General features: G+C 44.4%; 1 protein-coding gene across 4 annotated transcripts in view; it reads right to left on the reverse strand.

Annotated features, from left to right (window-relative positions):
• The window catches only part of LOC144495138 (storkhead-box protein 2-like), a 333,400-nt gene that overhangs the window by 125,881 nt on the left and 182,605 nt on the right, over positions 1-24,914 (reverse strand). The window contains exons 1-2 of one of the 4 annotated variants that reach the window (XM_078215093.1): positions 19,529-19,549; positions 16,716-16,793 (exon numbers count right to left, since the gene is read on the reverse strand). The exons of 2 other annotated variants lie outside the window; for them this stretch is intronic. Coding sequence is in view for 1 of the 2 variants with exons in the window: in XM_078215089.1 (XP_078071215.1) it covers positions 19,529-19,694 (166 nt within the window). In the remaining variant the exon portion in view is untranslated. Of the gene's footprint in view, positions 1-16,715; positions 16,794-19,528; positions 20,695-24,914 lie in introns of those variants that run through there. One more of the 4 variants, XM_078215089.1, reaches the window with a different exon arrangement.

Raw genomic sequence — 24,914 nt, forward strand, 5'->3', positions numbered from 1 at the left:
AAAGGATTCGGGGTAAGTTTCAAAGTTAAGATGCTTCAAAATTGGAGCATAAAATGGTGAATGGTAACAAATGAGCGGGAAACATTGAACCTCTTTATTTTCAAACTATTTACTTTAACAATGCATTATACGCGAACCATTTCAACTAAATTCTGGATCACTTTGACTGGATATTGAAAGTGCTAGACAAAAAAATAAAATCACAACCCATCACATTTACCATCTACCCTCCTGGTTGTCACATGAAACAACAATAATGGTGAACAAAGAACAAAGAGCAGTACAGCACAGAAACAGGCCCTTCGGCCCTCCAAGCTTGCGCCGATCACATTGTCCTATCTAGACCATGGGTGGCACGGTGGCACAGTGGTTAGCACTGCTGCCTCACAGTGCCAGGGACCCGGGTTCGATTCCCAGCTTGGGTCACTATCTGTGTGGAGTTTGCACATTCTCCCCATGTCTGCGTGGGTTCCCTCCGGGTGCTCCAGTTTCCTTCCACAGTCCAAAGATGTATGGGTTAGGTGGATTGGCTATGCTAAATTGCCCCTTAATGTCAGGGGGACTAGTTAGGGTAAATGCATGAGGTTGTGGGGATGGGGCCTGAGTGGGATTGTGGTTGGTATGGACTTGAGGGGCTGATTGGCCTCCTTCTGCACTGTAGAATTCTATGATTCTATGATTCAACTGCCTGTATCCCTCTGTACCTCGTCTGTTCATGTGTCTATCCAGATAAGTCTTAAATGTCGCTAATGTATCTGCCTCAACCACCTCACTTGGCAGTGCATTCCAGGCCCCCACTACCCTCCGTGTAAAATACTTCCCCCGCACATTTCCATTGAACCTTCCCCCCTTTCCTTGAACTTGTGCCTCCTTGTAATTGTCATTCCTGCCCTGGGAAAAAGCTTCCAACTGTTCAACCTATCCATACCCCTGATACATTTATAACCTTCTATCAGGTCGCCCCTCCGCCTCTGTTTTCAGTGAGAACAATCCCAGTTTATTCAATCTCTCCTCATAGCTAATGCCCTCCATACCAGGCAATATTCTGGTAAACCTTTTCTGCACTCCCTCCAAAACCTCCACATCCTTCTGGTAGTGTGGTGACTGGAATTGGACACAGTATTCCAAATGTGGCCTAAACAATGTTTTATATAACTGTTACATAATTCGCAAACTTTTATACTCCATGCCCTGTCGCAATCAGTCTCCACCAGTAGTGAACAACAGACTCAGAAATGAGGTGAGGAAAATCCCTGTGGTAGGGAGTAGGTCCAAAGCTTTCTTCAAAGTTTCCTCCCAAATATGCTACATGTGCCACCTGTGATGCCTCACTCTATTCACATAGCATCCTAAAATGTTACTTTGCAAAAGAAACCTACTCTACCTAATTTTCATTTGAATGAATGAATTTGTAACTGCTTGCATTGTGTCCCTAGGGAGCCTGTTCCAACAGCTGACCAGCTACTCTCTGAAATATTGCTTCCTGCAATCTTAGGGCGTGATCTTACCGGCCGTTCATTCCACACTCCCACTACAGCAAGGTTGGAGAACTTGACACCCAGCTAAATCTCCGTTCACTGCAGCAGGATGGGAAAATCCCGCCAAAGTGAATGGCTACAAAATTCCAGCCTCAATCTTTCAATTTCCTCATCAACTTGTTTTCGGGTATTCACAGAATGTTGCCAACTCACCTCTTTGGGTAATAGGCTGATATGCAGCAATCATCTGCTAGGTAATAGAAGATGTCACCAACAGTGTTATCAAGCAGCACTTTGCAACACTCTGTTCACCAATGTTCGGTTTGGGTTTCACCAGAACCACTCAGCTCCAAACCTCATTATAAACTTGATCCAAATATGGATACAAGAGCTGAATTCCAGAGATGAGCTAAGACTGGTTTCTTTCGACATCAAGTCAGCATTTCACCAAATGTTGGCTTGGGAAAGGATGCTGGTGCTGGACCTCTTTACCAACATGCACAGCATTGGGGTGCCACTGGATGGGACATATCATTCACATACCTGACACCAAACTCCCAAAGTAATTGCGCTACTTAGGACTTGGTTGCAGTAGGACAGTGGAAATATTTTACAGATGTCCTCAAAACATCCCTAAAGAGGTTAAACATATCTGTCGAGTCCCAGGCTTGTGACCAACCAAAATGGAGAAGGTTTACTGATGATAATAAAGCTTATTGGGAGTTGTAGGGTTTATTACTTAAAGATCAGCTAATAAAAATAAATGAAAGGAAAGAAGTTTCTGGTGGGGGGAATCTATAGGTCCCCAAACAGTAGTTCCACCATGAGGCACAGTATAAACCAGGAAATACTGGAGGCTTGTAAGAAAGGTACGGCAATAATCATGGGTAATTTTAATATGGACGTAGATAGGATTAATCAAATTGGCAAGGGTAGCATTGAGGGAGAGTGCATTGAATGTATTACAGATTGTTTGTTGGAGCAATAGGTTGTGGAACCAACCAGAGAGCAGGTATTCTTTATTTGGCATTGTGTAAGAGCCTGGATTAATTAATGACCTCATAGTTAAGGATCTTCTTGGGAAAAGTGATCAGAGTATGATAGAATTCAAAATTCAGTTTGAGGGCGAGAAACTGGAGTCCCACACTCACATTCTGGAGTTAAACAAAGGTAATCATGTAGGCAATGAGGACAAACTTGGCCCTTCTGGACTGGGCAGGAATGTTAAAAGGTAGGGCGGTTGATGAGGTCATTAATTAATCCAGGCAGTTTTTAAGGCAATATTCAATTTCTCCTTATTAAAATATACTCCAGAGAGGAAAAAAGATTGTAAGAGGGGAAAATAACATCCAAGGCTAAGTAAGGAAGTTAAAGACACATAAGGACAAAAGCTAAGGCATACCATATTGCAAAGGCCAGCGACCGGCTGGAAGATTTGGAGACTTTAAAAGATGAACAAAGGGTTACTGAAAAGTAACAAAAAACAGCAGAGGGAAATTATGAAAGAAAACTAGCACTAAATATAAAAAGGATAGCAAAAGCTTCTATAAGTGTATAAAAGGGAAGAGAGTAGCTAAAGTGAATGTTGGACCCTTGGAGGGTGAGACCAGGGAGTTAATAGTGGGGAACACAGAAATGGCAGAGACATTAAACCAATATCTTGCCTCAGTTTTCACAGTGGAGGACATTAGTACCATCCCAATAGTAACAGGTAATGCAGAGGAAATAGAAAAGGAGGAACTTAGAACAATCATCATCAATAGAGAAATAGTACTCAACAAACTATTTGGATTGAAGGCAGACAAGTCCCCAGGGCGTGATGCTCTATATCCTATGGTATTAAAAGCAGTAAGAAGTTTAACAACACCAGGTTAAAGTCCAACAGGTTTATTTGGTAGCAAAAGCCACACAAGCTTTCGGAGCTCTTAGCCCCTTCTTCAGGTGAGTGGGAATTCTGTTCACAAACAGAGCATATAAAGACACAGACTCAATTTACATGAATAATGGTTGGAATGCGAATACTTACAACTAATCAAGTCTTTAAGAAACGAAACAATGTGAATGGAGAGAGCATCAAGACAGGCTAAAAAGATGTGTATTGTCTCCAGACAAGACAGCTAGTGAAACTCTGCAGGTCCACGCAACTGTGGGAGTTACAAATAGTGTGACATGAACCCAATATCCCGGTTGAGGCCGTCCTCGTGTGTGCGGAACTTGGCTATCAGTTTCTGCTCAGCGACTCTGCGTGTGTCGCGAAGGCCGCCTTGGAGAACGCTTACCCGAATATCAGAGGCCGAATGCCCGTGACCGCTGAAGTGCTCCCCAACAGGAAGAGAACAGTCTTGCCTGGTGATTGTCGAGCGGTGTTCATTCATCCGTTGTCGCAGCGTCTGCATAGTTTCCCCAATGTACCATGCCTCGGGACATCCTTTCTTGCAGCGTATCAGGTAGACAACGTTGGCCGAATTGCAAGAGTATGTACCGTGTACCTGGTGGATGGTGTTCTCACGTGAGATGATGGCATCTGTGTCGATGATCCGGCACGTCTTGCAGAGGTTGCTGTGGCAGGGTTGTGTGGTGTCATGGTCACTGTTCTCCTGAAGGCTGGGTAGTTTGCTGCGGACAATGGTCTGTTTGAGGTTGTGCGGTTGTTTGAAGGCAAGAAGTGGGGGTGTGGGGATGGCCTTGGCGAGATGTTCGTCTTCATCAATGACATGTTGAAGGCTCCGGAGGAGATGCCGTAGCTTCTCCGCTCCGGGGAAGTACTGGACAACGAAGGGTACTCTGTCCACTGTGTCCCGTGTTTGGCTTCTGAGGAGGTTGGTGCGGTTTTTCGCTGTGGCGCGTTGGAACTGTTGATCAATGAGTCTAGCGCCATATCCTGTTCTTATGAGGGCATCTTATCAATGAGTCTAGCGCCATATCCTGTTCTTATGAGGGCATCTTATGAGGGCACACGAGGACGGCCTCAACCGGGATATTGGGTTCATGTCACACTATTTGTAACTCCCACAGTTGCGTGGACCTGCAGAGTTTCACTGGCTGTCTTGTCTGGAGACAATACACATCTTTTTAGCCTGTCTTGATGCTCTCTCCACTCACATTGTTTCGTTTCTTAAAGACTTGATTAGTTGTAAGTATTCGCATTCCAACCATTATTCATGTAAATTGAGTCTGTGTCTTTGTAAGCTCTGTTTGTGAACAGAATTCCCACTCACCTGAAGAAGGGGCTTAGAGCTCCGAAAGCTTGTGTGGCTTTTGCTCCCAAATAAACCTGTTGGACTTTAACCTGGTGTTGTTAAACTTCTTACTGTGTTTACCCCAGTCCAACGCCGGCATCTCCACATCATTAAAAGCAGTGGCAGTGGAGATAGTGGATCCATTGGGTATAATATTCCAAAATTCCCTGGATGTGAGTAAGGGTGAGTTGAAAAAATTCAAACATGGAGGGAGGCAGAAAGTATAAAACTATAGGCCAGTTAGTTTAACATCTGCTGTTGGGAAATTGTCAGAATCCATTATTAATGCTTATTAAGTCATAGTTTTAGAATAAGGAATAGCAGATTTAAAACAGAGATGAGGAGAAACTACTTTCTCTCAAAGTGTAGTACATCTGTGGAATTCACTACCCTAGAGTGCGGTGGATGCTGGGATATTGAGTAAATTTAAGGACAGATTTTTAATTAGCAATGGGTTGAAGGGTTATGGTGGACAGGCAGGAAAGTGGAATTGAGGCCGAGATGAGATCAACCATGATCATATTGAATGGCAGAGCAGGCTGGGGGAGCTGAATTGCCTACTCCGGCTCCTAGTTCTTTTGTTCTTAAGAATTGACACATAATAATGATGGCAGGGCAGGTGATGTGTTGTGACTGCAGAATGTGGGAGGTCCTAAATGCCAGTGTGATTCCAGGCAAACACATCTGCAGGAAGTTTCTGTGGCTTGTTGAACTTCAGCTCAGAGTCAGCAATCTGGAGGCCAAACTGCAGGCACCACGATGCATAAAGGGGAATGTTAACAGGACACTTTATTTCAGGGGGTAAACTGAAATTTGAATTCTATCATACAATGATCACTCTTCCCCAGAGGATCCTGAACTATGAGGTTCGAGTTTCTTGCAACATGTATGGATGAAAGTGGTGGCTGCAGAGTGGATAAGCAAACTGAACATGGCAGTATGGTACAGGAAGTCATGGGGACGGCGGGGGGTGGGTGCTTATAGGAATGTAGTGATAGTAAGGGACAGTATAGTCAGGGATAGACACCATTCTCTGCAGCTGACAGTGAGAGTCCGTACGACTGTGCTCCTGGCCTGGTGCCAGGGTTTTTCTTGCACCTTTTGGTACTTTATTCTTAATCAAAAAAAACAATTAAGTCAAATCATGGCCTCCACTTGAGGGACAAACCAGATCCAAGCTGACAAGACAAGGATATACATCCCATCTTGGGCTTCATCAAACAAGATCCAAGCTGACAGGATGAGGCATTGCACCCATCCTGAGCTTGATCTGAGCTTCATCTTAGCCAAAAGGCCGAGATGGCTTTGAAAAATTGCATCATGTAAAACCTTGGTATAACTTCATTGGTCACCCTGATTGCTTACTCTACCCAGGAAAAACCATGATCGCAAGCATCAGCATACCCTAAGTGCAATGGGCTAGCCACATCCCCTGCCTGATCATGATTTCACCCCTGCCAGATAAGGACATCTGCTCTGGGCTGGAGAGGAACTTGCAGTGGGAGGGGAGGATCCAGCAGTTGTGGCCCACGTAAGTACCAACAACATATATAGAAGAAGGAAAGAGGTTTCACTGAGGGAGTATGAGCAGCCAGGGGGGCTACAGTAAAAAGCAGACCTCAAAGGTCTGGATTACTACCTGAGCCATGGACAAATTGGCATTGATTGGTAAGGGAGAAATGAGTTTTGATTCATGGGGCACTGGCACCAGTACTGGAGAAAGTGGGAGCTGTACTGTTGAGATAGTCTACAAGTGAACCATGCTGGGAGCAGCGTTCTGGCAAGGTGTATAACTAGGGCACCTTAGTTTAAACTAAGTAGTGGGCGTGATGGATCATGTTTGAGAAGATGTGATCAATTAAATCGGGAAGACAAGGCAAGAGGACAAGGTCGCAATAAAGGGAAATGATCAGAGCGAGTATGACAGGAAGGGACATCATGTACAACAATAGTGTGCACCAGCAGATAAGGCTAATTTCACGTTCTGTTTGAGGAAGAGAAGAGTGGATCTAAGACTAGTGTAAGGGACTGGCAGGGAGTTACACTAGTTTGTTAAAAAAATAATTAAGGGCAATTATGAGAGCATGAAGACAAAGTTGGCTAAATTTGACTGGGAAATTTATTTAAGGTCAGTAGAGATGCAGTGGCAGACATTTAAGGGGAAATTTCAGAATAATCAGAAAAGATATGGATATGGGGACTAAATGTAATATTTACAAGTTTGTGGATGATGCAAAGCTAGGCGGGAATGTGTGTTGTGAGGAAGATATAAGTTTTGGGAGGATTTGGACAGACTTAGTGAGTGGGCAAGAACATGGCAGATGGAATATAATGTGAAAAATGTGAGGTTATCCACTTTCTAGAAGGAACAGATGTGCAGAGTATTTCCTAAATGGTAAGAAATTAGAATGTGTAGATATACAAAGGGACCTTGGTGTCCTTCTCTGTAAGTGATTTAAGGCTAACATGCAGATACAACCAGTTATTAGGAAGGCTAATGAAACATTTGCCTTCATTGTAAAAACATTGGAGTACAGGAGTAGTAAAGTCTTGTTTCAATTCTGCAGAAGATCAGTTAGACCGCATCTGGAATACTATGTTCAGTTTTGGTCACCTTAGCTCAGAAAGGATATTATTGCCATAGAGGGAGTGCAACAAGCAAGGTGGATAAAGGGAAACTTGTGGATGTGCAGTAGTTCGGATTTCCAGAAGGCATTTGACAAGCTGCCACGTCAAAGATTACTACACAAGATAAGAACTCATTTAAAGTTTATTCAGTAGTGTCACAAGTAAGCTTACATTAACACTGCAATGAAGTTACTGTGAAAATCCCCTTGTTGCCACACTCCAGCGCCTGTTCGGGTACACTGAGGGAGAATTTAGCATGGCCAATGCACCTAACCAGCACATCTTTTGGACTGTGGGAGAAAACCGGAGCACCCGGAGGAAACCCATGCAGACACGGGGAGAATGTGCAGACTCTTAACAGATAGTGACCCAAGCTGGGAATCAAACCCAAGTTCCTGGCACTGTAAGGCAGGAGTGCTAACCACTGTGCCACCATAATGTAGGGGTAATATATTAGTATAGACAGACGATTGTTAGCTACTAGAGGGTGGGCAGAAATAGGTCATTTTCGAGCTGGTAAGATGCAATAAGTAGAGTTGCACAGGGGATTAGTTCTGTGGCCTCAACAAATTACAATTTATAGCCAGGATTTCCGAGCCCCATTGTGGTGGGAACCCACCGCAGGAGATTCAGCCTCAGACAAAAGCCCATTGCATTTGTCAGAAACACGCTGACAGGGTGCCAGTGAGAGCGAACAAACCTCCAAACACCTCATCTAGCTGATCTGTCAAGCACCACATACTCTGTATGTGGCAGAATCTGCAGATCACGCACTGGACTTATCAGCCATCTGAGAACCCATCGAACGAGGGTGGAAAAATGTAATTCTCGATCACAAAACACCGCCGAAGGAGAAGATTAATATTTAACTAAATGCAGCACAAAGGAGATCTAGTGAAATTAATGCCAGTGGGTTTGGAGGAAAGATTTCTAGTGGCTATAGGAATACTAGATACAAAGGAAGATGGTTGTGGTCATTGGAAGTCCATCATCTCAGCCCCAGAACATCGTTGCAAGAATTTGCTCAGGGCAGTGTCCTAGTAGGCTTAATTATTACCGCAAGAAACTACAAACGGTTGTGGACGTAGCCCAGTCCATCACGCAAAACCAGCCTCCCATCCACTGACTCCGTCTATACTTCCCGCTGCCTCAGAAAAGCAGCCAGCATAAATCAAGGACCCCACACAGCCTGGACATCGGGAAAAGATATAAAAGTCTAAGATCATGTACCAACCGACTCAAGAACAGCTTCATCCCTGTTTCCATCAGACTTTTGAATGGGCCTACCTTATATTAAGTTGATCTTTCTCCACACCCTATCTGTGACTGCAACACTATTTTCTGCATCCTCTCCTTCCCTTCTCTCCTATGTACTCTATGAACGGTATGTTTTGTCTGTATAGTGCGCAAGAAACAATACATTTCACTGTATCCCAATACATGTGACAATCATAAATCAAATCAAATCAAATCCAAAAAGAGAGAACATAACCACCTCATTTTGACATTCAATAGCATTCCGGCTGCTGAGTCCCCATCCATAAATATCCTGGGGATTATCACTGGTCACAAACTGAGCCGGAGCACTCACATAAATGTTGTGGCCACTAGAGCGGGTGAGAAGCCAAATCATTTGCATCAGTTGGCTTACCTTCTAATTCCATGTTAGCAGTGTGACAAATTTATCCATAGATACTGAAGCTTGCTGATTGCCTCAAATGTCATGATTTCCCAACCTAAATCAATCCATCCCAGGCTATCCATAAAGATGCCATGGAAGATCTACTAGCTTTCGTGAAAAAGTAAGTACAAAATACAGAATGAGGAATACATTTCCTACTTGCATCTCGTATTTCACCAATGTTAATGCACAGAGGAGAATATTAAAGTTTAAAGTTTATTTATTAGTGTTACAAGTAGGCTTACATTAACACTGCATTGAAATCACTGTGAAAATCCCCAGTCATCACACTCCAGCGCCTGTTTGGGTACACTGAGGGAGAATTTAGCACGGCCAATGCACCTAATCAACATGTCTTTCAGACTGTGGGAGGAAACCAGAGCACGGGGAGGAAACCCACGCAGACACAGGGAGAGTGTGCAAACTCCTCATAGACAGTTGACCCAAGCCGGGAATTGAACTAAGGCAGCAGTGCTAACCACTGTGCACCAAATATACATCTATGTATGTAACTCATATTCCTACCTCTGCAACTTATTCCAGTGGTACAATGCTCCGAGACCTCTGCTTTCTTCCAATGGAAGTTACGATTGGTGGGCAGCGTCTATACAAGAAGGGCAGCACAGTGGTTAGTACTGCTGCCTCACAGCGCCAGGGACCTGGGTTCGATTGCAGACTTGGGTCACTGTCTGTGCGGAGTCTGCACATTCTCTGCATGGGTTTCCTCTGGGCGCTCCGGTTTCCTCCCACAGTCTGAAAGATGTGTTGGTTCGGTGCATTGGTCTTGCTAAATTCTCTCTCAATGTACCCGAACAGGCGCCGGAGTGTGGCGACTAGGGGATTTTCACAGTAACTTCATTGCAATGTTAATGTAAGCCTACTTGTGACAATAATAAATAAACTTTAAAGTTGAATGTTTAGGCTTGCCCCTGATTAAACCAATCAATGGAAAATTTTCTAACATCTAAGCAAATTAGATAGTTGAGCTCCTGAATAGGCCTGTGAATAAAAATGTACCGAACAATGTAGCAATATACAGAGCAAAAGTCATTAGATTCAATCCTCAGTTCGCGCTGTTCGATGATCTCAGTCAGGTCAGCGGTAGAACTGACAAAATGGCCTCAGTACTCTGGGAAAATCTATTTGGGATCCTGACTGCTAGCTGGTCATCATTCCTGGAGTGTTCAATCTATGTACATTGGATGAGGGTGAGGGTTAGGGGGGTGGGGCGGGGGGGTTGAGGAGGGATGGTTGGGAGGGGGTGTTTGTTGCATTAAATTGAAGGAAATGGATTCCTTTTGGGTTCCTGCCTGCCCCAACCTCACAATGAGCTTACGCTGGGGCGGGCAATGCCTCGTACTGGGTGGCAGGAGGGGAAATCCCACCATCAGAAACATTCAAGCCATGATATTGGCAGCTCATCACACAAAAGTAAAATCAGTCAGTCCAGAAATTTGTAAGGCTCAACTACACAAAAGCATGCACGACGTAAATACTATCCTGAACATAGTTCACCCCCTAATCCACAGGCTGCTCTAAGATATTTACTGCTCTAAGGATACACCATGGATTAATGGCAACTGGTATCAAGTTGCAACTAATGGCAACTAATCTCTAGCTGTCTCAATCACTCCTGGCTGAACAACAGTCTTCGCTTTCCAATACGGTGAATGTTTAATTTTAAAGAGATTCTGGCAATGTTAAAAGTAATTAAAGTAAAACTTTACTTGTGAGAAAGATGGTGGCATAGTGGTAATGTCGCTGGACCAATAACCAAGAGGCCCAGGCTAATGCTCTGGGAACATGGGTTCAAATCCCGCCATGGCACTTGGTGGAATTTCAAACCAGTTAATGAATAAAAACTAATCGCAGTAATGGTGACCATGGAAACATTATAGATTGTCATAATTGCCCACCTGGTTCATTAGTGCCCTTTAGGGAAGAAAATCTGCCATCCTTACCTGGTCTAGCCTCGATGTAACTGCAGATCCTCAGTGATGTGGTTGTGGTTGACCCTTAAGTAGCCTCACAAGCCACTCAGTCAGGGGTCACGTACCAACCAACTCAAAAACAGCTTCTTCCCTGCTGCTGTCAGACTTTTGAATGGATTTACCTTGCGTTAAGTTGGTCTTTCTCTACATCCTAGCTATGACTGTAACACGACATTCTGCACTTTCTCCTTTCCTTCTCTATGAATGGTATGTTTGGTCTGTATAGCGTACAAGAAACAATACTTTTCACTGTATGTTAATACATGTGAGAATATTAAATCGAATCAAATCAAATCAAATCAGTTGTATCAAACTGCTACAGAAAAGTGGAGAAGGGATGAAACTGGACAGAGCATCCAGCATTGACCTAGGAACCAGAAAAACAAAGCAAACCCAGCCCCATAGACCTGCAACGTCCTCCTTATTAACATTTGACAGCTTGTACCAAAATGGAGGAGCTGTTCCACAGATCAGTCTAGCAGCAACCTGACAGTCATTCTCATAAAATCATTCCTTACTGACAATATCCCAGACACCACCATCACCAGCAGAGGTGGCGACACTGGTAAACAGTCAAGAGGCTGTAACCCTAGGAGTCTGCAACATTGACATTGGACCCCATGAAGTCTCATGGCATCAGGTTAACCATGGGAAGGAAACCTCCTGCTGATTATTACCTACCATATCCCCTCAGCTGATGAGCACCTTGTTGAACACCACTTGGAGGAAGCACTAAGGGTGGCAAGGGCCCAGAATGTACTCTGCCTGGGAGACTTAAATGTTTATCACCAAAAGTGGCTCGATAGCATCACCACCGACCAAGCTGGCCAGGTCCTAAAGGATTTGGCTGCCAGACTGGATCTGCGGCAGGTGGTGAGGAAACCAACAAGAATGAAAAACATACTTAGCCTCATTCTCACTGATCTACCTGATGCAGGTGCATCTTTCCATGTCAGTATTGCTGGGACAGCTCTTTGCACAGTTCTAGGGGAAATAAAGTCCTGTCCTCACATTGAGGCTACTTTCCATTGTATTATGTGGGATAGATTTATAACAGACCCAGCAACTCAAACAGGGTATCTATGAGACGCTGTGGGCCATCAGTAGCAGCAGAATTGTACTTAACCGCAAGCTGTAACCCCATGTTCCGCATATTCCCCACTTTCCATTACCATCAAGCCAGGGATCATCTCTGGTTCACTGCAGAGTAGAGGAAGGCATGCCAGGAGCAGCACTTGGTATATCTCAAAATGAGGTGTCAACCTGGTGAAGCTACAACATAGGACTACTTGCACGCCAAACAGCAGAAGCAACATATGGCAGACAGAGTTAAGCAAACCCACAACCAACGGTCAAGATCTAAGCTGTTCAGCCCTGTCACATCCAGTCATGAATTGTGGTGGAAAATTAAATAACTCACTGGAGGAGGAGGCCCCACAAATGCTCCCAACCTTAAAGATGAGTGGGCAGATGAGAGCCCAGCACAGTAGTGCAAAGGACAAGGCTGAAGCATTTTCAACCATCTTCAGCCAGAAATGCCGGGTGCATGATCCAATGATGTCTCCTCCTGAGTCCCCAGCATTACAAATGCCAATCTTCACCAAATTGATTCACTGCATGTGATACTAAGAAACAGCTGATGGCTCTTGAATACTGCAAAGGCTTTGGGGCCTGACAATATTCCGGCTACAGTACTTGTGCTCCAGAACTAGCTGCACTGCTAGGCAAGCTGTTCCAGTACAGCTATAACACTGGCAACTACCCCATGTGTAAAATCAATGTGTAAAATGCAAGACTAGCAATTCAGAGGGTAATGCTCTGGGTATCTGGGTTTGAATCTCATTGCAGCAGATGGTGGAATTTGAATTCAATAAAAATTTGGAATTTAAAGTCAATGATGACCATGAAACCATTGTCAATTGGTGCAAAAACCCATCTAGTTCACTAATGCCCTTTAGGGTAGGAAATCAGCTATACTTACCTGGTCTGGTCTACTTGTGCCTCTACACCCACAGCAATGCTGTTGATTCTTAAATGCCCCCTGAAATGGCCTACCAAGCCACTCAGTTCAAGGACAATTAGGGCTGGGCAATAAATAGAAACATAGAAACATAGAAACTAGTAGCAGCAGTAGGCCATTCAGCTCTTTGAGCCTGCTCCGCCCTTCATTTTGATCATGGTTGATCATCAAATTCAATATCCTCATCCTGCTTTCCCCCCATATCTCTTGATCCCTTTAGCCCCAGGAGTTATATCTAATTTCTTTTTGACAACGTGTTGGTCTCAACTACATTCTGTGGTAGTGAATTCCACACATTCCGCACCCTCTGGGTGAAGAAATTTCTCCTCACATCAGTCCTAAAAGATTTGTCCCTTATCCTCAAACTATGACCCTTAGTTTAGGACTCCGCTCACCATCAGGAACATTTTGAATCAATCCTGTCTAGATTCTATGAGATTCCCTCTCACTCTTCTAAACTGGCCTTGCCAATGATGCCCACACCCCGTGAAATAATAACCGAGCCAATTACTGTCCCAAACGTCTGCTCTTGATCACCAGAAAAGTGATGGAAGGTTTTGTCAGAAGTCCTATCAAGCAGCACTTATTCAGCAATAGCTGACTCACTGACAGTTTCGATTTTGACAGGCCCATTCAGCTCCTGACTTCATTACGGCTTTGGTCCAAACATGGACAAAAGAGCTGAACTCCAGAAGTGAGAGTGACCACCTTTGACATCAATGCATTACTTGACTAAGTACGGCATCAAAGCACCTGAACAAAACTGGAATCAATGGGAATCAGGGGAAAGACACTGCACTGGTTGGAGTCGTACCTAGCACAAATGGAAGATGGTTGTGGTAGTTGGAGGTCAGCCATCTCAGTCCCAGGACATAATTGCAGGAGTTGCTCAAAGTAGTCTCCTTGCCCAACTATCTTCAGCTGCTTCAGCAATGCTCTTCCCCCAACATAAGGTCAGAAGTAGCGATGGTCACTGATAATTGCACAATGTTCAGTATCATTCGCAACTCCTCAGATACTGAAGCAGTCTGTATCCATACACAGCAAGACCTGGACAGCATTCAAGTGGCAAGTAACATTCTCACCACAAAGTGCCAGGCAGTGGACATTCCCAATAAGAGAGAATCTATCCATCTGCCCTTGACATTCAATGGCATTACCATCGTGGAATTCCCCAGTAGAAACATCCTGGGGATTACCATTGACCTGAAACTGAATTAGACCAACCATAGAAATCCTGTCATAAAAATAGAAAGTGCTGGAAAAACTCAGTAGGTCTGGCAGCATCTATGGAGAGAGAAACACATTTAAAATTTCAAGTCCATTGCTACAGAACTAAATAGGGATAGAAATATAAATACTGTGACCGGAAGAGCAGGTCAGACGCTGGGAATTCTGCTGCAAGTAACTCACCTCCTGACTCCCTAAGGCACAAGTCAGGAGTATGATGGAATATTCTCCACTTGCCTGGATGAGTGCAGCTTCAGCAACACTCTAAAAACTCAACACCCTTCAGAACAAAGCAGCCCACTTGATTGCCACCAGTTCCAGCACCCTAAACATCCCCTCCCTCTACTACCAAGCACAGTGGCAACAGTATGAACGCTCTACAAGATGCATTGCAGCAATTCACCAAGTCTCCTTAGACAGCCCTTTCTAAACCTGTGACCTCCACCACCTCACCCCTGACCCTAACCCTAACCTCAAATGATTTGGGCAGCAGATGCATGGGAACACCACCACCTGCAGGGTCCCTCCAAGCCTCAAACCACCCTCACTTGGGACTATATCGCTGTTCCTTCACTGTCACAGGGTCAAATTCCTGGAATTCCTTTCCTAATAGCACTGTAGGTGTGCCTACAACACGGGGACTGCAGAGGTTCAAGAAGGCAGCTCACCACCACCTTCCCGAGGGCAATTAAGAATGGGCAATAAAAGCTGGCCTAGCCAGCGACGCTCACAACCCGTGAAAGGATGAAGAAAAATAATTTCACAAACTGAAAACAACTCATTTCATGGTGCTCCCACGTGCTAGAGGATGTAGTGCAACAAAGAACATACATTATCTTAAATCGCAGAAGGCTTTTTACAGGATCACTTCCTATTGGTTTCCTGTGAAGAAAGTAGCTTCCTCAAGGAAATGAAAGAATGATTACTTAGCCATGTGTGAGCACACTCATATTTTTGTGGCAAGAATATTGATCATTAGTCAGCTGCTGGATGAAGTGCGTTTCATAGCAAGCACAACATGAAGCAATTAACCCTCTCCCTTAGAGCTCTGTTTTCTGATTGCTTGGCACAACAGCATAGAACATAGAACATAGAACATAGAACATTACAGCGCAGAACAGGCCCTTCGGCCCACGATGTTGCACCGACCAGTTAAAAAAAAAACTGTGACCCTCCAACCTAAACCAATTTCTTTTCGTCCATGAACCTATCTACGGATCTCTTAAACGCCCCCAAACTAGGCGCATTTACTACTGATGCTGGCAGGGCATTCCAATCCCTCACCACCCTCTGGGTAAAGAACCTACCCCTGACATCGGTTCTATAACTACCCCCCCTCAATTTAAAGCCATGCCCCCTCGTGTTGGATTTCTCCATCAGAGGAAAAAGGCTATCACTATCCACCCTATCTAAACCTCTAATCATCTTATATGTTTCAATAAGATCCCCTCTTAGCCGCCGCCTTTCCAGCGAAAACAATCCCAAATCCCTCAGCCTCTCCTCATAGGATCTCCCCTCCATACCAGGCAACATCCTGGTAAACCTCCTCTGCACCCTCTCCAAAGCCTCCACATCCTTCCTGTAATGTGGGGACCAGAACTGCACACAGTACTCCAAGTGCGGCCGCACCAGAGTTGTGTACAGTTGCAACATAACGCTACGACTCCTAAATTCAATCCCCCTACCAATAAACGCCAAGACACCATATGCCTTCTTAACAACCTTATCTACTTGATTCCCAACTTTCAGGGATCTATGCACACATACACCTAGATCCCTCTGCTCCTCCACACTATTCAAAGTCCTCCCGTTAGCCCTATACTCAACACATCTGTTATTCCTACCAAAGTGAATTACCTCACACTTCTCCGCATTAAACTCCATCCGCCACCTCTCGGCCCAACTTTGCAACCTGTCTAAGTCTTCCTGCAAACTACGACACCCTTCCTCACTGTCTACCACACCACCGACTTTGGTGTCATCAGCAAATTTGCTAATCCACCCAACTATACCCTCATCCAGATCATTAATAAATATTACAAACAGCAGTGGCCCCAAAACAGATCCCTGAGGTACACCACTTGTAACCGCACTGTTTTTCAGCAGTTCAAGATGGTGAGGGTCAGAGGTTAAAACTGTGAAAATAAATAGTCTGGGCCCATTTTCCCCGCACGTTTTGGGCACAGGGTACTTGCCTGATTGCCATAAAGTGATCTTAGCTGAGACGAAGAGGAAAATTGACAATTTTTGTCTGCTCTAATATCTGGTTAAAGTAACCCTCTTCTTTTCTCAATGCGTGTTATCTTGCAGAGCAGCGGATGGTTAGTGGGAGAGGGGGCAACAGCAGTGAAATCAAACCTGCTTGGTTAAATAAATGAAAACAACCAGCTACTAACCGTGGACTACTGTATAAATAAATAACCACCAACACGACAGGGATAGACCTACCTACGCACGGGTTGTTACTTCCAAGTTCCACACTCACCAAAAAATGTCAGGCACTCATTTCCAGTGAAATTGTGATAACTGCAAATTAGGAAGGAAACTATTTAGCAAAAATGAAGATCCTGTACATATATACTGTCAGAGACAAGGAGAATGTAACCAAGGTCGAGGCCATCCTGCAGCTCTTCTTCATGAGGCTCCAATTTGAACATTAACATGGCCCACGTCTGCCGTGAAGTGAAAATGTCAGAACTACTCTTGGACACAAGTTGGGTGACATTAAGCTAAACTTTTTCTTCAAAATTTACCAAAGCAATCGAGAGAGAAAGAAGGGGCCCTTTTTTATACTTTCGTTCCCGCTGAATTTAACACAAATACATTATTTCAGAGCAACAACATGGGTAGAATGTACTCTTGCTTAGCAATATGCAATTAGTTTAGTTATTTATTAGTCGGCTTACATTAACGCTGCAATGAAGTTACTGTGAAAATCTCTGAGTTGCCACACTCTGGCCGGCGCCTGTTCGGATAACACTGAGGGCGAATTTAGCATGGCCAATGCACACCTAACCGGCACTTCTTTCGGACTGTGGGAGCAAACTGGAGCATCTGGAGGAAACCCACTCAGACACGGGGAGAACGTGCAAACTCTGCACAGGCAGTGACTCAAGCCGGGAATCGAATCCGGGTCCCTGGCGCTGCGAGGCTGCAGTGCTAACCACTGTGCCGCCCAATTTATTAAAGGAAATGTAACTGAAAATTATCGCACTAGTCAGATTTCCAATTTTTAATACTTGCGGCAAATAAGCACACGTGGCAGGAATAAAGCATTTATCTTTGCTATTATTTCAGATTGAATCACATATGTGTGAGCTGGATTCTGGGGAATTTTCTAAAAACATTCCTGTGCGACCACTATAGCAATAGAAGCAGCACACATATATAGCTTTCCCGCAGCTGCCAAAACCATCAATTACATTTGCCACTTCCTTTGAAAATACTTGGCACTTAGTCCCAGAAACATTGGAGAAGTCCAAATAGTGAAGCAGAATGTTTCTGTCAGACCAGACTCATCATCTTCTTAAAAATAAATTCCCACACTTCAGTATTGATTTCAGTCACGGACTTATGGTTATTAATGTGAAGTTGGGTCAACTAAATAAAGGGGAATGTTTTTTAAGATGCTGCACTCGGATCCAAGCCAAACACTCTGTTCATCTAAAAAAAATAAAAGCTGAAGCCTTGCCAGCACAAAATATCTTCACCATTAGCAATAGAAATATGTATTTATCAGCATGTTGGAGTAAGAAATTAGAGTTCCAATACAACGCACCATGACACCTCAGCACAGTTCCCTGCAGAACTGGTTCTGGATCTCAACCATGAGGAGTTAATGAATGGAGGCTGAATATTTCTCCACATACTCAGAACACCCATGCTGTTCTAATCTACCTTCCGCTAGCTGACTGCAAAGTGGGATTGGCAGCATGTCTGACAGCTTGTCCTCTATGGCAATCCTAACTGGCACAAAGTTTCTCCGTGGAGGAACTGCCCAGAAAGATAACAAAAAAAAAGTAAGAAATTCTTATTCATATACAAATTTAAGCTGGGTAATAAAGTCTCATGGCACCAGGTTAAAGAGAGGCTCCTTACTGTGCCCACCCTAATCCAACGCTGGCATCTCCACCTCAAATTTAAGCTGAGCAGGAGCGGACGTATTTTGTAAACTGAATTTTTGATTAAGGTTTCCACCAAGTGCAAATCACTTTTAAGTATTAAGTGTAGTTTCACAAGACTTTTCTTGTCCGCCCTAACTGGTTTACAATTCCAGTGCATTCATGCTACAGATTTTAGCATCAGCGCAAAGCAAGTTCAGCTTTGCACTGTTAAACTCACAGATGGGCAAATCGGGTGTGAGGATTTGAACTGATTCTAAAGTTAAGCAGAATGAGATTCCCTCCTCTACAGAGTCTTCCAGTTGTTCAAGTGTCAGGTCAGGCACTGATTCCAGGGTCAGACTTCCCCTGCATTAAAGCTGTGGACCTGTTGTAACCCGAAACCCCTTTACACTGACACTAGAGTTGTATATGTGTGCACTCTCAACCGCACTATCTAAATTTAACATCTGTGTTCAAATAGCATGTCAAAAATGGTTGCATTTGGTAGGCATTTACTTAATGATTTGCTGAAGCCAGTTTTATAAATTATAAACATGAACTTTTCAGCAGAATCAACTACTAGTCTATAATTCCCTTACGTGTACCCAACATTTGAAAATAAAGGATTTTCAATTGCTGACAGATCAGTTCCAGAATTTGTAATTCTACACTGAAGTATCAAATGTACAGTGGATGCTGTGTAAAACCTCCTCGCAAAGAGAAACACATGAAAGATGGGTGGGAGGGAACTGCGATTGGCAATCTTCAAGCAGGATTTTCATTAATTCTTAGAATAACAAAGAAACTGAAGCCTTTGTTAATACACAATTGAGGCAAAATCCTTAAAATCCACAGAGCACTGACATGCTGCCCTGGTGACAGATTTCAGGATCTCATAACTTACTGCATCTCTGCAAAAACCAATACATCCACAGTCGGCCGGGACATCTCAGCTCACGCGGGACTGTAATTATTTTGGAAAATTCAAATTTGCATCTTGCTATAAGTCAAGATGGAGGTTGCATGCTTTTGTTGACGTTAATCAGATTCGTGTATGTAATCACTCATGCGTGTCCATATACCTCGCTGAGTAACAAAAGCATTGTGACAAACCCCCCCTATTGCTCCCACCCCAAAGCAGCGAGATACCCCACAAACCTGAGGTCAGATAGCCCCGTGATGCAGAAGAGATGAAAGCTGGTGGAAAATGCTTGTGCAGGCGATAGTCCTTCTCGCTGCGGGACCTGATGCGGTCTGAGGCCCGATCTGAAAAATCCGAGCTAGGCCAGGCACGCCGTAAGGTTGTACTCCGTGTTTTCTTCATTTGGAGGCTGCATGCAGTCTAATCCTTCAGCAATGCGAATTGGGCTCCATATCTCTTGCTGTGCTCTATTCGATCAGAAATAAGCCAACGTGCTGGAAGAATTAGCAAACATTCTGGTACTGCCTCCTCCACATAGCGAACTGCAGGCTTGCTCCTGTGCCTTGGCTGATCCAATTCTACACACATCCCACAATGCATTACACTTCATTTAAAATCTCCACCGCTTATAGTTTCCAGCTTCACATAAGGAAAAAAAAAGGCTCCATAATGTGGCTTCTCAGCCAAAGAACAGGCAGCGATTCGCTGCGTGAAAGCACTGGGATTCCCAGACAATAGCTCAATTCAGCTGAGGAGCACTTGGCTAACTGTGAGCCAAGAACACAAAAGGCCCAAACAAATTAGAAACCTCAGCCTTGGGTTCTGACCCAAACAGTACACCCAGGAACTGAAGGATGCACCGGCAATCCCCGCTGTCACAAGATTAGAATAATGCTTCGACCACAGCGAAAGTGGTTTTCTGCAGACAGCAAAATCCAATCAGTGATAAAGGATGAGCAGAATACATAAATCAGGAACCAATCTTCAATTCAAAAGCCTGGCAGCTGCTTTCACACGGTGAGAGCGGGGCGTGTGTTTTCTGAATGCAGCTGAGGATCACAGCTCCTGCAGGTATCTGTACAGCAATCTATTCCTGAGAGATAGGCAACTAATGAAGACCCGACCGACGTCACAGCTGTATTATCTTCCACTCCCCTCACAAAATTTCTCAGAGGCTGCCTTCCACTCCGGCACGGACGAGAGAGGCTGGGGCTGCAAGTGGTTCCAAATGTTTAGCTTTCAATTTTCTGAGACGTAGCGTCGGGTCTGCTCCGCTGCTCTGACTGCTTACTGATGAATGGCTCCCTGCTTCTGAATACAGTGAACAGCTATTGAGCGGCAGGAAACGAGTCAGCCACCCAGTCCCATGCTAATCAAGGAGCTGTCTTATGTCAGACGCACTGATTCCGTCAAGCTTCACAGTTTTAATGTACAAGCCTCGGGCCCGCTGCTAACCTGGCCAGCATCCAAGAGCTATAATCAGAATTAGTGTATTTACACATAAAACTGGATATCTTAGGGTGGCCCAAAGTGCATCGTAAACAGAGCTGTAACCTGCCTTTTGATGCTGAAATACTGCTGGTAGTCTGCCTTTCCAATCAGCATTTTTTTTTTGTGGGTTAAAAAAAATGCCTGTCAAGATGTGGAAGGCAGGTCAGCTCATGTAACAGCTGTAATAGACTCCTGACACTGGAAAGTAATTAAATTCATCTGTAATAGCAGTGGAAATAGAAACAATAACAACATGCTGGCTGTTAACAACTGACACGACTACCCTAAAGTTTGTAATATCCAAACGCTCTCAGTTTCGGTTCAGCTGCTTTCCGGCATACAGAATCATTCAGTGCAAACACAGGGGAGGGAAGGCTGCAACAGATGCAATTCTATACTTTGGACTGCGCTATATAGCAAATCTCTTGCGAAAAATTAATCAATCATGGTTCGCCCGTCGACCATAATGTGAAAAATACCTTGACATACCGATTATAATTAAGTGTTTTCCTACAAATTTATGAGACACAGAAAAATAAATCAAATAATGAGTGACCGGGAGTGGCGGCACGGTAGCAGACCGGTTAGCACTGTTGCCTCACAGTGCCAGGGACCCGGGTTCGATTCCCGGCTTGGGTCACTGTCTGTGTGGAGTTTGCACATTCTCCCCGTGTCTGCGTGGGATTCCTCCGGGTGCTCCAGTTTCCTCTCGCAGTCCAAAGATTTGCTGGTTAGGTTGACTGAGCATGCTAAATTATCCCTTAGTGTCGGGGAAATTAGCAGGGTAAAAATGTGGGGTTACGTGGGTAGGGCCCGGGAGGGATCATTGTCAGCGCAGGTTCATAGAATCATAGAATCCCTACAGTGCAGAAGGAGGCCATTCGGCCCATCGAGTCTGCACCGACCACAATCCCACCCAGGCCCTACCCCCACATATTTTACCCGCTAATCCCTCTAACCTACACATCTCAGGACTCTAAGGGCAATTTTTAATCTGGCCAATCAACCTAACCCGCACATCTTTGGACTGTGGGAGGAAACCGGAGCACCCGGAGGAAACCCACGCAGACACGAGGAGAATGTGCAAACTCCACACAGACAGTGACCCGAGCCGGGAATCGAACCCGGGACCCTGGAGCTGTGAAGCAGCAGTGCTAACCACTGCGCTACCGTGCCGCCCTATCTTCGATGGGCTGAATGGCCTTCTTCTGCATTTTATGGATTCTATGAACCTCACTGGAAACAGCAATGGTTCCAATCCACTCGAGAACAAAATAAGCAGTGGTAAAGTGAACAGATTTTAAATTTGTTAAATGTATTGTCTTATTTTCTTGAGAAAGAGGAGAAGGTTGGGAGAGAGGAGTGGTGGGAAGACTGAACTTTCTGTTAAAAGTTATTCCAATGAGCATGATGGGGGAATCATAGAGGGGTGGGGTAGTGGGTGCCTATTCAGGTTGCGAGGCTGTCATACAGTTACATTGGGAATATTATCATAACCAGTCCTCCAGCCAACTGAGCCAACCAACTCCCTGTACCGGCTGAGATTATTCATGCAGGCCCTGCTTTCTCAACCTCGTCCCTTGCCTGAGGTGTGGTGATCCTCAGGTTAAAATCACCACTGGTCAGCTCTCCCCCTCAAAGGGGAGAGCAGCCTATGGTCATCTGGGTTCTGGCGACTTTACCCTTACCTTTTATTAGGCATGATCTTACCTGCCGATCATGCCATGCTCCCACTGCAACGAAGTCGGAGAATTTGGCAGCCAGCCAAATCTTCATTCACTGCAGCAGGATGGGAAAATCCCACCGGCACCAACAGTGGTAACATTCCAGCCTGTATCTTTACAGAATGGATTTTTAAAAAACATTAAGACAAGTATTCTCATTATCAGTTTTCTGGGGGTAGATTTGTAACATTGAATATTCCAACTCACTGCTTTATGCGTTGATGGTTAATTAAAGACAGTGTTATTTATAGTCCAGGTCAGAAATTCCAAGATATTTTATGAAGTCAGCCTATACAATTAAGTTTTGCACTTTGAATTTCGCTGGGGTAAACATAAGATGTTTCACTCCAGATATGATTCAAACGACCCAGTAGGGAGCTTTTATCAAACAACATTTATTTAAGAATACAGTTAACATATAGAAAGAAAATTAGCAATAGCTTTTACCAATTACAAACAAGAAAAACAACAACCATGATATTGTATAAAACTTAACAACTAAATGCACTGTTCCAACCAAACAAGCCTCCTTACAAACACCCATCCCTGGTTTTTAACACAGAAAATAAGAATGCTCACATAGTTTTGCAGCTCTGCAATACCTGCTGTGAATCTTGTGACTCGGCCAATGTTGTCTACCTGATACGCTGCAGGAAAGGATGTCCCAAGGAATGGTACATTGGCGCGACCATGCAGACGCTACGACAACAGATGACTGGACACCGCTCGACAATCACCAGGCAGGAGTGTTCCCTTCCTGTCGGGGGACACTTCAGCAGTCAAGGTCATTCAGCTTCTGATCTTCGGGTAAGTGTTCTCCAAGGCGGCCTTCAAGACACACGACAACGCAGAATGGCCGAGCAGAAACTGATAGCCAAGTTCTGCACACATGAGGACGGCCTCAACCGGGATCTTGGGTTCATGTCACACTATCTGTAATTCCCATGACTTGCCTGGGCTTGCAAAATCTCACTAACTGTCCTGGCTGGAGACAATTCACACCTCTTTAACCTGTGCTTAACCCTCTCTCCACTCGCATTGTCTACACCTGTAAAGACTTGATTACCTGTTAAGACTTGCATTCCAACCAATATCTTGTAATTGAGTTTGTGTCTATATATGCCCCGTTTGTGAACCAAATCCTGCACTCACCTGATGGAGGAACAGCGCTCTGAAAGCTCGTGCTACCAAATAAACCTGTTGGACTGTAACCTGGTGTTGTGAGACTATTTACTGTGCCTACCCCAGTCCAATGTCGGCAACTCCACATCATGCTGTGAATTAGTCCTTTGGTTGGAGAATTGAAATTCTGGCTTCTCCGCTCTGGAAATCCCAGCACCTCAAGGTGGAGATAAGGTTATTGCTGGCCTCTAGGTTTTAGCCAGCAAACCACTTCAAGAGACAGAGGCAATCCTTGCCTGTAGTTACTCGCCATCCAGCCACCAAGAGCTAAATTTCCAATATCAGGGAGAGACACAGAGATGTGGGCAGCACGGTAGCACAGTGGTTAGCACTGCTGCTTCACAGCTCCAGGGATCTGGGTTTGATTCCCGACTTGGGTCACTGTCTGTGTGGAGTTTGCACAGTCTCCTCGTGTCTGCGTGGGTTTCCTCCGGGTGCTCCGGTTTCCTCCCACAGCCCAAAGATGTGCGGGTTAGGTTGATTGGCCATGCTAAAAATTGCCCCTTAGTGTCCCGAGATGCGAAGGTTAGAGGGATTAGCGGATAAATATGTAGGGATATGGGGTAGGGCCTGGGTGGGATTGTGGTCAGTGCAGACTCGATGGGCCAAATGGCCTCTTTCTGCACTATAGGGTTTTTATGATTCTATACTGCTTTTCAGCCTGGATTTCACATAGCTTCTAACTAGCCAGCAGCCAAAACTGAGAGTGAAGGAATTCTTGGGATAGAAAAAAAACTGTCCCACCTGAGCTGCCAATCAATCTTCCCACAACACTTCCAAAAGGTCGTAAACTCCCAGAGTGCATTAGATGTAGATTAAGAATAAACAAAACCCCATTTAAACCATTTAAGTAGCGATAATCATGCACCCTGGTGCCAATAACAAAAACAACAAAAGAACAGGCTTGGTTACAAACAGCAGAGAACAAGATTAAAAATACATTTCTTAAAGGCACAGTAGCATTACAACAGGAACAACAACCACATCTACCTCCCAGTCACAGAAAAGGAACAAGTGTGAAGGCCCTTACCCTCCTCCTTAAGGTGCCCTTTCATATGAACAGTACCAACCGAAATAATCACAAAATAGAATTTTTGGAGAAAAAAAACAGGATGCAGGATTTTCCCAAAGTGCTGTGGATCTTTCAGGAAATTGGAGCGTTATGAAAGAATGTAGATCCCATTTTTTTGAATTATTTTGGAAATGAACTAGCCATAATTTATCA

This window comes from Mustelus asterias, chromosome 6 (assembly GCF_964213995.1).
Source record: "Mustelus asterias chromosome 6, sMusAst1.hap1.1, whole genome shotgun sequence".
Classification (NCBI taxonomy): domain Eukaryota; kingdom Metazoa; phylum Chordata; class Chondrichthyes; order Carcharhiniformes; family Triakidae; genus Mustelus; species Mustelus asterias.